Raw genomic sequence first — 16413 nt, 5'->3', positions numbered from 1 at the left:
AATCAAGAAACTAAAATTGCACTATTGCAATCTTTGAAAGACTAAAATTACTTAATTAAAATCTTGAGATCAAAATTACACAATTGCAACACTTAAGGGATTAAAAATACAATTAAGCTTTTATAATATTATTAATTACTTATGAGACAAAATTGGTCATGTTTAATAACTTCATAATATTACTAATAATGGTAAGTGTAAAACATAATATCCACAAAATTTTAAATTGGAAATCTACTATCATAATTATACTTTTAATAAATAAAAAAATATTAATTATTTGTGACATAGTTATTCATATTTATATATTTCAAAAACCTCATTATGAAATTATTAACCATTTGAAATTTGGTACAGCATTAAAAAGTATTCTCGCTTAATTATTTAAATTAAACAATAAAAAATCAAATACTAAAATAAAATTACTATCAATTAGTTTTCTCAATTAATTTTTTAAAATATTTATCTCTATGGGTCAAAATTACAATCAAACAATAAGTGTTAATTAACAACGTTTTATTACCTCTTAAACCGTAAATTTAGGCATATAATTACGATTAATAATACAGAATTAAAATAAATAAATAAACCATAAGTTATCAATTGAAATTTGTTGCTATATAATAGTTTATTATTTCTTTGATTATGAAACAACCCGCCATGATCCTTATATTTAGTGGAATTGTACTAACTACGCTAGTTGGCTAAGAGAAACTATTGAACTGGATAACACATACATACGTGTATGTATGTATGTATATATATATATATATATATATATATATATATAATAAGAAACCTCAAAACTATATACAAAATGGAATGTTATGTATATATAGTCATCCAAAATAATAAAATTCTTCTAGTGTCGGTTAAGCACATACTACTAGTTACTCAGAACGGTAACATAATCTTGACACTAGGACAAAACTCCAGTATCCAGCAGCAGTTAGCTCCAACCTAACCCTGACCTGCTCCCATACAAGGTATGATCATCGCAGTTCATCCACATGGAAATAGAAAGGGTAAGTTAGAGTTCAAAAATCTATCATGAAAGCAAAAGTCTACAATTATACAATACAATCATCATATCACCTAACATATTCATAGAGTCAAAACAATGTACCCTATCACATAACAATCATGCAATAAATACAACTCATGATAGATATAAATGCATATAAATCATCTAATGCGACGTCACGCATTCACCTAGGAGATCTACCTAACAACAGAGCAATATAAGTGACGTCTCATCCTACCGAAACCACCTCAACTGTTTTCATGCCCAATACACTCGCTTGGTCACAACAAATTGGGATATCAAATCCCCACTCGGGTTTACTCAAATGACATCATTTACACACTTGAAAGTCTGATTCCACCGTCAGGTATAGCATAGCTGAGTATAAGCTTACAACAATCTTGGTATACATTACCGAGTCACTTGTGGAGTTCGTCCATTGACTATCCGCAAAGAACCACACACCTTCCCCGATAATTAATTAAGGGAATAACCCTTAACTTCATATCCTCGCTCTAACACTAATTAAGGACTTAGAGGAGACTCACCCAAACTAGTGGCCAGTACCAAACACCACTCTCATACAAGTTAGTAGCTCATCCAAGCACCACTCTCAAGAGACTCTATGTGAGCTCTTCTTAGTTCAAAAATATTTTTCCCTCTTCTCAAGTCTTAGGCTAGATACATGTCATAAGGCATCACATGCAAATAATGCATCATACATCATACATGGTCAATCTACCACTATGATCAATATCATCCTCATATGAACATACATACATATTCAATCATGTTTAAAACATTCATACATACCTTTCTAAGCATACATATGAACCAATCCATTCACATCATATTCCATACCTATATGATCCAACATTAAACATTAAATCATGTAAAAACATCATAACACAACCACATCAACACAGTATGACTCGCGCCCAGCGCAACTTTGCTCGCGCCCGGCCCAACAGAGTCAAAGACTTATAGAGGCCCACACGCCTGGCGCTTAGCCTTACGCTCGGTGCCCATGAAGTTAGAGACTTTCTGGAATCTCCACGCCCAACGCACCCAATTATGCGTCCGACATCAGCCTGGCAAAGAATAATCCTTTGGAAATTCGCCTGACGTGACCTACATCACGCTCAGTGCCCCAAGGTTAGAGACCTACAGGGGTAACCACGCCCACTGCATCCAGTCATGCGTCCGACACCATATTAGTAAGTCCTCCCACATAGCCATTATCTGATATCACACTTAGCGTGGTCCACCTCACGCCAAACGAAATTCATCCAAAGAATCCATCATGAACCACGCCCGACGAGGCTAACCTCATGCCCGTCGCGATTTCAAAATGGCTGCCTCTGATGAATGCACGCCCAAAGTCGTGAACACGTGCCCAACATAAACTCAAACAACAACACCCAAACTTAGAAAAATCCATCCAAAACTTGAAATTCAAAAGATTCAACCACATGCAATCCATACAGGATCATCAACAAACCACAAAAAAAGTAAAAACAAGCTTAAATTCAACATGCAATCCTTTGATGCACCATAATCACCAAAATCTCATTTAAGCCCAAAACCACTAAAACCTCAATTCAACAGAAAATTCCCAAATCCATGCACCAATTTGAGTTTCTAAACTCAAATGCAACCATTTTACTTACAATCTAGCTTCCCTTACCTGAAAGTGACTCCAAATCAACCAAGAAAGGGAGAAGAAGAGGAAACTCCAAGCGGTCGACCAGACAGCTTCAATCCACCAAAAATAAGCTTTCTAGCCTGAATTTCAAGAAAGGACGAAGAGATTATTAGTAATCTAGGGGAAGAAAGGAATCAAACAGAGAAGTTTGGGAGAAAAAGGAGCTCACAATTTCATAGTCTTTCTCTCTAAAACCTCTTTAGTTTCCCTCGAAAATAGACTTATGAAGTTCAATTCTCAAAAGAAACCTTATATACATTTTCCCTTGGAATAACTAAACTCCAAACAACTTACCTAGTTACAAACTAAGCATACTAAAGCATTGTTTGACACAAGTAGTAATAGCTTGTATCTCTTGATCAATTTGTTTAGGATTCTTGCTACTTCTAGCAGTGTACTCCGTATCAATCCATGGTTAAAAAATTATACTAATTGATTTGTCTCAATATTTATAAACTTATTGATTTCAGAAGGTTAATCATGTAATAGATAATAAATATAATAGACATGATTAATAAAATAATACAAAAAATTCATATAAAACATATGATCATTAGACAAATTTATTGTTAATCTCTACAGTGATGAGAAAGTGCAATTTTGGTCTCTTAAAATTTTTTGTTACAAATTTGGTCCCCTTTAGTTTTTAAAATTAAGCAGTATTTGTCCATGATTAACATGACATCGAAAATTAAATAGAAAATGTTAATGTGTTTGTGAGTAACACAGTCTTACAATTACTTAGTTATGTCAATTTTCATGTAAGAAAAAACTTTACTTTTTACTATAAATATGTTATTTTTTATTTTAATTAAAATTTATAATCTATTAGACAATTTTAGTTTTAATTTTAAATGTATTATTTTCATAAGTGACTAAATAATTGTAGGTAATATGATGGAAGAGCATGGGCTAAAGGCCCAACCACTAGAGCTATGACCAGGAGATTACTTGAAGACTTGTCTGCTTCAGAGCTTAGTAGGCCCAATGGGCTTGGTGGGCCTAGGGTCCTTCTCACTTAGACCTTACTTGAATAAACACCATGTTTTTATTGCATTTCTTAGCATAGGAAGTTACTTTGATTTTGGTTTTGTATTTTGATCATAGATTAGGGTTTTTGCTTTTGGGCTTGTATTTGGGCTTCATGGGCTTTGGGCTTTTGATATCTAATATTAGGATCATTCTTCTTCTTGTAATTTTTCCTATTCATTGTATTTCTTAGACCAATGTATTTCGGTCATTAGATTAGGTTTATATGAAGTATACATTAATAGGTGCATTAGGGTTCATCTTTATGTCATTTAGAAGTAATTTGATTTGAATTTGAGTAACATGGATTGCATGGAGAGGATCCGGCCATGTGAGCTCTAAATTCACATCAAATAACTTTCAAATGACATTAGGATGAAGGTACCATCCGGATTTGTCACTTGGTTAGCCTAAGTTTGAATTTCAAATTCAAATTTGAAATTCAAACTTGGCGCCAACTAAGCTACACGGATTGGCGCCACTTGACCTAATTTTCCCACCTACAAATGTGTGACACTCACCTTGTAAAAACACTTTTGAATGCATTTGAATTTCTGAATCAAAATCTTCAGCAATTCTTTCAAGAGTCACCGAAATAGAGAGAGCAAGAGAGTGCCTTCAAACACCATAGGAGTTCCTTAATTCCTTCTCTTTGAAATGAGCAATCCTTTGCTCTTTAAGCTTGGATGCTTCCATCCAAGGCTTTGCCTCAATCAATCCGTGCATCTTCATCTTTCTAAAGTGTTCATCACTTCGGTGTTATCTTCATTGAAGAGGATCTGTGCCTAGGAGGAGCTTAGGAGGAGTTCAATCTTCACTTCGGTGTTATCGTCAAAAAAAATTATTTAATTTTGAATGACATGTTAACTATGAACCAATATTACTTAATTTTTTTATTAAAAAAAAGAGTAAGGAACTAAATTTAGAATAACAATTTTAGGAGACCAAAATTACTCTCACAAAATTATAGAGATCAATAAAATATTTAAGCCTAATGATAATTAGAATCAGTGAAAATAATAATTACATAATTCTCTATTATCAATTAATATATATATATATATATATATATATATATATATATATATATAAAGTGGGGATTGAATTATTTAAAGAATAACTCTGTATAAACCTACTTTATTTAGGATCTTATAATATAGATTGAATTTTAACAATTTAATTACTAAATTAAAATTTTTTATTAAATAGATTAAGTTTACAAAAATTTTGAAAAATTTAAAAACTATTTGATATTTTTACATAAATTTAAATTAACATATAATATATCTTTACATAAGCAAAAGTGAAACTAGATGACAACCCTAAGATTGATTTTCAAAGTTACCGCTAGGGTTTGAGGTACATAAGAAAAAGTGTACCCGGGTAATAAATAAACTAAAAAGGTCATCACTCTAAAATTGAATTTCAAAACCATTGACTATGATTTAAGGTATATAAGAAAAGATATAACGTCGTGAAGCAAAAAAGAGATCACCATATTAAGATCAATTTTCAAAGCCACTGAATAGGGTTTGTGGTACGTAAGCAAAAGTGTACCCAAGTTATAAATATGAAGGTCATTATCCTAAGATCAGTTTTCAAAGCCACCAAAATAGGGTGTGGTACATAAGCAAAAGTGTACTAAAATGATGTGAAGAAGCAAAAAAAAAAAAAAAAAAAAATTATCATACGAAGATCAATTTCCATAGCCACAGACTAGGGTTTGAAGACTATAAGCAAAAAAGAAATAAAAAAGAAGCTCATATTGCAGCTTAAACATGAGAACCCTTCCTAGCTTCCTTAGACACTCGCAACATTTCATAAGCTCTACACTCAAGATGATAAGACATTATGTATGGATCGCTCCATAACAAGTTACTAGCATATGAAACTTCATATTCCGACCAACATCTAAGAATGGCAACGATTCGATCCTCCATATGTCCTCTCCAAGCATTGTAAGAGGACCAATCATTGGGAGCCTCAAACTGAAAAATGATAAGAATTACTTTGGGAATTTGATAAACTTGAGGCGGGTGAGGAAAAAACAACAAGCATCTGATGGTAGGGTTTCAAACAAAAATCTCAACTAGGAATTTATCCAAAGCTCGACCCAAGACTAACTCATTTAAGGATCCCAGAGTCTTAGTTTTTGAAAGGAAATCAAGTACATGTTGGGGCACACATGTAGAATTTAATTCACCAAATAAAGAGTATAAAGAAACTATATTATTATTCTAAAGAGTATCTTCTTAGAAGAAAAAGAAAGTACCGCCCCTCCTCAATGAATTAAGAACTTGTTTCCTAGTGAAATAAGCTCCCTTGAATTTCAATATAAACTTATCTGTGCATTTGAATCGAGATATAACTTTTGTTGGTAGAAAGGAGCAAATATTCAGAAGTTCATCCTTAAAGATGGAAATGGAAGCAAGAAAATTGAAAATACGAAGGGAGTAAAAAAGTTGAAAGAGTAAAACTAATAGAAGAGAAAACTTAAAAGAAAGGATCTATATAACAAACAAAAGGGCGCGAATAAGAAAATACTAACTTAGGCATCCTTGCATATGTCATCACAGGAGTTTGCAATAGTTACCACGCGAACCACCACACTATTACCAAAGTTCAATATTGTTGCTAAAGAGTTTCCAGAAACTTAACTCTTTGTTCATCGTTACAACAATTAAAATTTTATTAGTTGAAATATCAAAACAATAATGGCATTTAAAAAAGGACAACTTATGGATACTGTTGGTACTATTTTTCAATTAGAATGAGGATTGCATAAATATATATTAATAAAATTTGTATTAAATACAAGATAAAACTCTCATTCTAATTGAAGATCAACATTAATTGCACCCAAGTTTAATTCTTAAAAAAAATCCAATATTTTGAAAATTCAATACAAAAGAAATAATTAAATAAATTAAAATTAACTTATGTATAATTTAAAATGTTAGTATTTGCCTATTTGGTAGTGTTGACGTCTTAGAATAGTAGATTCAAGTCTAACTCAACCCTACAAAAATGGCTTGTAAGGTGAGGGTTATTTTCCACTTATATACTATTTAATTGTCTTATCTCTAGTCTATGTGAAACTTGGATTTTTCTCAATACACCCCCTCACGTCCAGCACTATTGAGTTTGGTATGTGGATAAATAGTGAGTGACCCTTTTGAATGATATAGGATAGGCGGCCCATTTTTAAGGATCTAGGATAATTCTGATACCATTTTAGAATAGTGCATTTAAGTCTAACTCAACCTTACAAAACTGGCTTGTAAGGTGAGGGTTGTTTTTAAGCATGGCAATCTAACCCGCCCCCGTGGGTACCCGCCCGAACCCGCCCCGATTTGGATGGAAAAAACTCGTGTTTATCAGGTTCGGGTTCGGGTTCGGGTTTTCCCCGATTGATAAAATTGGGGGCGGGGATGTTAATACTCACCCCGCCCCCGCCCCCATACCCGCCCCGCTTAAAATATAATTAAAAAATTATTTATATATATATTTATATAAACCAAAATTATAAATATTTATATGTAAAAATTATATTATTTTACTTTTCTTTTATTTTTTTTAAATTGTTCATATTTATTTAAAAGAAAAAAGAAGAAAAAAAATAGGAGTGGGGGCGAGGGCGGGGGAAACCCGAATCCCGCCGGGGGCGAGGATGGGGACCCAGATTTTATCCCTAGCGGGTATCAGGGGCGGGGGCGGGGGCGGTTTAAATTTGCGGGGGCGGGGGCGGGGAACGTAAAACCCTCCCCCGCCCCGCCCCGCCTCGTTGCCATGCCTAGTTATTTTTTACTTATATACTATTTAATTGTCTTATCTCTAGTCTATGTGAGATTTGAACTTTTTCCAATATGACGGTTAAAAATTTTTCACTGTCATAATTAAATATTTTAAAGTCTTTACAGTTTTTTATTTTGCCTGTAAATTTGATTTAAGGTTGCTCATGTTCAAAAAAAACTGTTATATAGACAAATGATGTTTGTTTGTTACCTAAATTATATTTTGTTATTTGTTTTACCCAATCAAGAATTAGTCAATTTTAATATTTAAATATTTGATATAAACACTTTTAATGTGCACAAAACTAAGTTCATAACTCAAGTATATCAAATTAATTTGTACTCTCTTTTGTGTGTGAAATTCATATTATAATCTCAACCAATTATATTTGTTCTTACTTATACACCCTTGTTTTTCATGTTTTGTTTTCAATAGGAAGTATACCAATTTCAATAGGTTATTTGAAAGAATAAACACAAAGAAATAATCTGTGGCATATCATTAGATTTAAAATAAAAAATAAAAAAAAATCGTGTATATCGTTGGTGCTAATCTCAATGTTACCCGTGCATCGAAAAATCTCGCATATAGGTGAGGTAAGTGCTTAGTGGTTGACATGCGTTTATAATTGCTACAAATTTATCTAAACTTCACTCTTACCATTGATGGGGACAAGCTCCAAAGTCTCTTCATCTACCTTATCACTCGGGTTCTTTTCTGAAACCTCAGAAGGAAGCAGTTCCTCGTATTGACCTGTCTTAGGGACAAGAAAAACCAAAGCAAGAATAGCAAACCTAAGTATATCCCTTATAAGAACAGCCAACCAAAGGTTTGTAAAGTCAGTCCTAGTGATGTGGAGGAGGCGAAGAAGCATCCCTCCACCCCATCTGGATAATAGGGCACCAATGCTATCAATGCACATTAACAGAGCGAAAAATGTGCCCTCAATGCCTAAAGGGCACAATTGTGTGCTCAGTACCATCATGGGCATCCATCTGATTTTGCCTGTGATTCTTGTAGAACTTTCTTCGATCACAACAAAGAAGTAATCAGGGATTCCAATAACCAAATTCCAACGAAGGATGAAGATCAGGTCCAGCAAACCAGATATGCCGTATAGGAGTTGTGCATAGAACATTAGGTCTCTGAATGCGTAGTCTTTCAGAGCCTTGTGGTAGATTAGAACCCCTATTAATGAAGCCACTGCACCAATTGCATAGATCACCCCTACAAACTCCTGCAAATAGAGGAAGAAAACTAACTTACGGTGTGCTGAGAAAACCAAGTTATAAAGTCAACAAACTACCTATTGTTAGAGCATGACAATTTGTGATCAATAAGTCTTTATATTATTAGTGCATGGATTACTTACACTGAGAATATTGCTCTCTTTTATTTACTTGCAAACAAAACATGAGGGGTACCTGAGAAAATGCAGGGCCAGCTTTTGAATCTGTGTACCAGTAAAACTGGCCTTCGTGAGTTGTTACATTCAGAGTCAGGGCAAGGAACATGTAGAGAGAAGGCTTCCACACTTGAGGATACGACATTGTTCGGTACATGCCTCTAATCGTCGTTCCTACACTCTCTAACACCCCCTGTGATATATTTTGTTCAGTTAGATCATCTAGCTAACAAACATACAGAGTGTACGTCTATCATAATAGGGAAATTAATAGTTTTTGTCAGACATTTCTAAAATTTCCTTCGATATAAGATTAGTCACAGTTAGTGCTAATTCTTTTTGGCTATTAAACCTTTAAAATATGTAACTTCAAAATACATAGCCATTAGCATACTTAAAAAGACAAAGATGGAACGTGTAAAGAGAAGACAAAGCCACAAAAATAATAGACCAAAGTATGAAAAAGTACACAAGGAAAATATAGAAGCATATGGATGCATAAAATGATTAAATTTTAAGCTTAATCTAGGGTAGCCAAGAACCTTAGCACCCACCTGGATCCATCAGTCTTTAATTTGATGAATCCAAACAAATGAATTTGAGATACTTTTGAACCTAACGATGATTATAATTTTTTTAAAAGGATCAAGTAGTGTAATTAGATTGTCCAACAAAAGCAACCAACATTACAGAACAAATAAGTTCAAATCCAGCATATTAAAAATTTAGTCTCGTAGTAGTCAAGTATCAATCCTAGAATATTGATTGTTTTGTAAAGATACAAAAGGAACATGACAGCCAAACCACACCCGCCAATGACAAAGACATATATATATACACAACAACCACCCTCGATAGATTGAAAATTTGTTAGCTAGAACTTTGAAAAGATAAATTGAGCATAAAGTCAACAAAAGGGGCCAAAAAGGACAAAGTTTTCTAACCTGCTTCTTTTCGATATGCAAGTCATTTGTTCTGTTCTCATAAATCACAAAACCCAGTACAATTGTCAAAGCTGGAGAAAGCGCCATAAGACCCAGGGACCCCTACGAATACAAAATAAACATATCTAATCCAAATCCATAATTATGCAATTGAAAACAAAAGGTTAATAATACTCTCTTTTCAATGCATTCAAGTTCATTGATATTCACAAAATCTAACACTAAATTGGAAATAAAAGTTAAGTAAATACAGTATGTTTTAACTAATGGGTAATTCACTTGCTACAAAATCCAAAAATGTGTGATTCACTTGCAATAAATACAATATAGCTGAGGTGTGTTTGAGTCAGATTTTTTTTTCGACCTAGTGTGTTTGGATTCACATTAGTGATTCATGTTTTAACAACTTTTTCCGTTAAAACGTATCAAAAGAAACAAATAATTATTTCTCTAATCCACGTTTGAGGTTTGTGGAAGAAAATTCAAATACATACTTATTTTTTCTTAAAAGTAAAAAATGGGCAAAAAAACACTTTTTATAAAATCTCTAAAAAGTTAAGCTACTTATTCTTATAGAGAAAATTTTGAAAACAACTAGTTTTTTATTAAACAAGTGAAATGAGTTTTTTTTTTATTGCTTAAGTAGAGCTTATTTATATAATCTCCTCTTTGAATCTTGATCAGAACAAAAATATTATATTTTTAATTTTTTTACTAGATTTTATATTTGGTGTTTCATGAACTTCTCATTAAATAATTATAAAATATATTAATTTATTTTTAAATCATAATTATTTTTTGTATTGTCTTAAACTATTTTAAATTATTTTTTAAAAATTTAAAATAATATTATTTTAAATTTCTATTACATAAAATGCAACAATGTTATTAAAATGAGTAAAAATATAGTTAAATGAAAACTGATATTTTAAATTATTTATAACTTTAATTTTTTAAATTTAATTTAGAGTTCAAATTACTTTTATTTTTTAAGTTTATAGTTATGTTTTTAAACTTTTTAAGTATAATAATATATTTATTAAATACTTTTAATCTAAATTGACATTATTGAATTATAATTAAATAATTAATTTATCGTCTAAAAAATTATTAGCCAATATTGCTGAAGTTTTTAGATATTTTATCTGAAAAATTAATCCTTATATTTATTTAATTAACTTTACACACAAAAATATTTTATTTAAATTTATTTTTATTAGTTGAAATATTTTTGAAATTTTAAGTTTTTAACACATCTGTCTTGTAAAATAAAAAATCATTACTATAATGAATAAATTATAACATAGTTACATAAAATCTTGATATTTTAAAATATTTATAATTTTTATTCTTCAAATTTAATGCATATTTTCTCAGTTTTTTTAAATTATTAATTTATAGTTAAGATTTTTAATTCTTAAAATAATTTTAAAATAAATTGAATTCTTTAAATTATATTATTAATTTATTTATAAGAATAAATTTAGTTCACACTTTTTAGAATATAATTTAAATATTTTTAATATATATATATATATATATATATATATACCGACATAGTAAATTATATTTTCAAAAAATTATCTTCTAAAAACTGTTTTTAACAATAATATAGAAGATTTTAAATATTTATAATTTATAATTAACTAATATTAATTTATACTTATTATCTAATTAATATAAGTCATAAATTAATTTTTTTTACCAAACAATTTTTAGCTTGAAACGAATTTAAAAACTAATAAAAATAAAATTTAACAAACAACTTATTTTTTTATTTAATTCTTATTTTTAACTTAAACTTTTAAGTTCTAAGTAACTTTTAAGTTTAAAATAATTTGGGTCAAACATAATAACATAAAATTTTTACACATATTTAAAATAATAATAAATATACATATTTTTTAATACTTTTTTACCAAAATGGTCAAACTCTTTTAATAAATAAGCTAAATTAAAATGTAAGAACATGGTGACACTTTTTCAATTGTAATAAATTTGAAACTGAGGGAGTAACATTAAATTTGGATAACATAAAACAATACAAAATATGTAAAAATTAAATTAAATTAAATTAAAAGAATTAAACTTTGATACGGAAAGATTTTATACTATTAATTAATCATAAACATTTGCATACATCACTTTTAAAATAATTGCTAAAAAATAAATAAATAATTTTATATTACATCTGACTCCATAATTAGATAAACAGTGTGTATGATCCAATTAAATCCAAACCCTAAACCATAGAACCGTTGGAAATCTCGAGAATCAATCACGAAAAAAAATAAAAAATCACAAAATTCTTGAAATCTTTCAGTTCTCGTCTCGTACCTGGGGTCCAAGACGGTGCACGAAGAACCCGCTGGCGAGGAATCCGACGAGCGCGCCGACGCCGGAGCAGAACCCGCAGAGGGTCTGCAAGTCGGGCGCGAGCTCCCTGGCCTCGATGCTGTTCCTGGCGATGCAGGCGTCGATGGTGACGTCAGCGATGGCGAGCGACGCCGACACGCCGATGAAGCAGGCGAGGGCGGCGGCGGCGGTGAGGGTCCCGGCGAGCGCGAGGGCGGCGGCGGAGAGCGCGCCGAGGATGCCGGCGAGGACGAAGTAGGGGCGGCGGTGGTAGCCGCGGAGGGGGAAGGCGTCGGTGAGGATCCCCCAGAGGGGTTTGAGGATCCACGGGATGAAGCAGAGCGCGACGTAGAGCTGCACGGTGGAGGGCTGCAGCTTCTGCACGTCTTTCCAGTAGTAGTCCGCGGCCACCTTCAAGAGCGACCCCGAGAACCCCTGCCCCACTCCGTACACTATGAACACGCCCATTACGAAGCTTCGGCTTAGCCTCCTTGATAGCATTTTCACCCATTCCGCTCCCTCCGTTACCACACCCAACGCCTTTCTTTTCCTGCCGTTCTCGCCCATTCTCTGATGCCCATGCGCCGTTGAACATGGGGTCAAAGTTATGTAACATGTTCGCTTTCTTTTTGTAATAATCAATTATTAATCGAGTTGCCTTACGAGGGTAGGTACCTTTCGTACTTTTGGATTAATTAATTGATATGATTGGGAAATTCAAAACCGTCTAGTTTAAAGAAAGTTACCGGTTGTTGCACCTAAATATCCAATCTTTGCTCATCTTCGTATTTGACATGATGAGGTTATGATGTTTGTTCTGGTATCACTAGATGGCCCTGTAATTGCACCATGAAAGGAGTAGCAGCAGAGCCCTTATGGTACCATCGTGATGACAAATGAAGTAGTATTAAAAGCAATATGGCAATAGAGCAATATTGATACTGATTTGCGTGGGTCACTTGTTACTTTAAGTTGTACGCCAACATTTTCACATCAGATCGATCCAATTAACAACTTTTTTGCACATAAGCTTTAAAGTCATTCATTTCTTAAATTTAGATAAAATTGTAAAATAATCCATATAAAATTATAAATTATTAATTTCAAATCTCAAAGCATGCTCAAATCTTTCAAAGAAGCAAGATTGGATCCGTTACTGTGTCACACACAACATATAAAGAATCTTTTCCTCAAGATCTGGAAGCGTTTTTCTCTTAATTTCAAAATGAAACGCACCAACATGTGGATGGTTTTCATGTGTTTGATGTTTACCTTCTTCGCTCATATTTAATCACTCTCCATGAGGGTAAACAACATTGAGTGAGCCTATGAGTACATGTTTTACGATGACAACACCATTTCTAACAACTTTGTTATTATTCTTATTGTAAGTCCGTTGTTATCATTAGAGTCATCGCATCTAAGATATTGTCTTCTTTAGCGCTTGTTGGGCTATCAAAGTTTTGTCCTTTAAAATGCTCCTCAGTGGATTAAGAAGGGAGAGTGTTTATAAATTACTCTTAGTCTCGACTTCTAAGTGATGTAAGACTTTTAGGTATACCGAAACAAGTCTCCTAGTTGATGTTAAGGGGCAAGAGTGACCTAGACCCTCCTTCTAGCGCCAATGTTCCTACGTAAGTTTGTTGTCATCGTTAGGATCATCGCATCTGAGGTATTGTCCGCTTTGGCGTTCGTTTGATCATCACGATTTTATCCTTTTAAAATGCGCCTCAATGGATTAAGGAGTGAGTGTGTTTATAAACTACTCTTAGCCTCAATTCCTAAGCGATGTGGGACTTTTAGGGATATCGGAACAAGCCCCCAAGTTGATGCTAAGGGACAAGAGTGGCCTAGGCCCTCCTTCTAGCACCAATGGTTTAGTGCCAACCTTCCTTGGTAAGATTGTCGGGTCTCGTTAGCTTGGTGATTCGTTGCTTCGATGGGGGAAGCACCTGCAAAAAAGACTTTGATGCTTAAGTTAGTTTTTTTTGGACAATGTGGATATTTGTTATATAATGCTTATACCTGGGTGTTTTTTAGGGTTATCTTGATCATGAATTTCGCGATTGTTACAATTTGATGTTGTCGTCATATTCTATCTTCCCTTTTTGTTGACTAAGGGTTGATCTGGCATTCGAGGGCTAATGTGGCCTAGATATCGTGTTGCGACCTCTGCCAAGCTAGGCCTCTACCAAGGTCAGGAGGTATCGGCTCTATTTACGCGGCCGAGGTAGTCGACTTGGCTAGGTTGGTACACTAGCCCCCCGAGCTCTGAATGCTCAAGCGAACGAAAGAGTCTCTTGGGTATCTTCCTGAAAAGTCGTGACCTTGAATGTTGTGCGCTTCTGACATTTAAGTCACATCCCTTGGTTTTCAAAATGTGTCCTTTCATGACGAAAGTCGGGGCCTTTTAATGATTGCTCGAGGCCATTAATGATGGGTTACAGCTCGCTATTATGAGGCTTATTTAAGAGGGTCGCACTTCCGACAATTTTTGTCGCGTAGTGGCTTCTTAATATTGTCGTTTCTCATTCTTCCCCTTCACTTATTCTTTTCCTTAACTACCTTCATCCACGCTCTCGTGCTCTCTATGTCTTTGTAGGGGTGCTTAATACCTTCCCTATACGTAATCGACTCCCGAATCCAATTCTGGTTATCAAGGCCATTATAGGACTTTTAAAAATCTTTTCTTTTTCCAATGTTTTGAGTAAAATATTGGTGGCGACTCCATGAACTTATTTTCAAAACCATTAATTAAGGATTAGTCTGGTGTCCGGGCATTCCTTAATTAATGAGACTTTTAAAAAGATGTCTAAACCATAGGTCGCAAGATCGGAAATTTTCGGGTTGCGACAGATGGCGACTCCACTGAAGACGTTTAAAGAGGGTCAGGCCCATTTAATTGATGAAGTTAATAAAATAAAAATAATAATTTAAATATTTTTTCCCTTTACTTTGTTTATTTGATTTGTTTGGCTTTATTATCTGTATGCTTGTTTAAATTTCGCACATGTTTGAATTAACAAATTGCACACAAACCATAGCACACAACAGTCCCCCTACACCCGGGGGCATGAGGGTATTAAACACAGGGAGTGGTTGACGTACGACTGGCCCAAGTTTGGCCTTGGAGCATGCGAGCCTTGTCGGAAATCACACTCAAGGTGGTAACTGATTACTCTAGCCTGAAATACTGCGACAAACCTTAGAGTTTGTCAGGTGACGGCGACAGAGATACTGGGTCCCTATAATGGGGGCACCTTGGAGGCCTTAAGACCAAAGTAAGGATAATTAGAACCGCTATATACAATGCACTTTTCTTAACAGGGACCAGAGACCATGAATGTATACGCGACTGTTTTTGGATTGTATGAGCATATGTTTGTTGCATTTTGTCTATTCAAATCATTCATTTATTTTTTATAATTCCCCTAAGGTAAAGAAAAATACAAAAAAATTAAAAATGCATTATCATGTGAGAGAAAACCTAGTGTGAAAATAAGATTTGTGAGAAGCATACATTCCTTCTTTTAAAAAAAAGGGGGGGCATCATGCATTTTCTACAAAATAAAAAATATAATAAATAAAAGGATAATAAAAAAGAAAAAAAAAAGGGGAACATGCATATCATATATTTAGGATCACAAGGGGATTTGTATCAAAAGACGAGAAATCAGTGTGACCTCTGTCACATCATAAAATATTATGAAGAGGAACACCGATAACTCACCTTTCGACAAGGATGAGCCATCAAGTCTTTGATAGAAACTCCCTTCATGCATTACCATTTAAATAAGCTTGATAGGAAACTATCTTTTTCCCTTAAAGGTGTCTTTTCAACATTCCATACTCACACGAGCTCAAAAGATAAAAGCTATGGAAGGCCTAGAGGAAAGAAATCGTGTCCTCAATGAGGAGCTTGAACAGCTCAAGGAACAAATGGCTAGAATGGTTGAGGCCATGAACAAATTGCAGCACGACAATAGTACTAGCAACGTCGGTGAATTTTCCAAAGATCATCTAAACGCCTGGAAAGAAAGACTGAAAGCTGTGGAAGGCCACAGTTTTGACGTTCAAGAGGCTGCGGATATGTGCTTGGTGCAGGATATCCAATTCCTCGCCAAGTTCAAAATCTCTGACTTCCAAAAGTACACCG

The 16413-nt window shown here is 33.7% G+C and overlaps 1 protein-coding gene across 3 annotated transcripts; it reads right to left on the bottom strand.

Moving 5' to 3' along the window:
* Positions 1–824: 824 nt before the first annotated feature.
* Positions 825–13197, bottom strand: LOC109793556 (Major facilitator superfamily protein). 3 transcript variants are annotated; one of them, XR_014429614.1, is made up of 6 exons: positions 12240–13197; positions 9903–10004; positions 8978–9151; positions 8214–8790; positions 2712–2809; positions 825–971 (listed from the first exon to the last, which is right to left on the bottom strand). XR_014429614.1 is itself a non-coding variant. In XM_029270376.2 (5 exons), exons 1-5 carry the CDS (start codon positions 12822–12824, stop codon positions 5742–5744), a joined length of 1443 nt encoding a protein of 480 aa, XP_029126209.2. In that variant the 5' UTR covers positions 12825–13197; the 3' UTR covers positions 5727–5741. The 3 variants fall into 3 exon arrangements, 2 of the variants coding, with proteins under 2 accessions (XP_029126209.2, XP_020208612.2); XM_029270376.2 differs by lacking the exons at positions 825–971; positions 2712–2809 and adding an exon at positions 5727–5746; XM_020353023.3 differs by lacking the exons at positions 825–971; positions 2712–2809 and having other exon boundaries at positions 8026–8790; positions 12240–13196.
* Between the last annotated feature and the right edge of the window lie 3216 nt (positions 13198–16413).

This window comes from Cajanus cajan, chromosome 9 (genome assembly GCF_000230855.2).
Source record: "Cajanus cajan strain Asha chromosome 9, NIPB_CcT2T_4, whole genome shotgun sequence".
Lineage (NCBI taxonomy): Eukaryota > Viridiplantae > Streptophyta > Magnoliopsida > Fabales > Fabaceae > Cajanus > Cajanus cajan.
This window is presented reverse-complemented; position numbering and strand designations above follow the sequence as displayed.

Excerpts from the sequence above, each read along its gene's own strand:
- LOC109793556 (XM_020353023.3), bottom strand. The coding sequence starts at position 12,824 with ATGGGCGAGAACGGCAGGAAAAGAAAGGCGTTGGGTGTGGTAACGGAG. Across the intron at positions 10,005-12,239 it reads TGCACCGTCTTGGACCCCAG|GGGTCCCTGGGTCTTATGGC; the intron begins GTACGAGACGAG and ends TTGTATTCGTAG. Across the intron at positions 8,791-8,977 it reads CTGGCCCTGCATTTTCTCAG|GAGTTTGTAGGGGTGATCTA; the intron begins GTACCCCTCATG and ends CTCTATTTGCAG.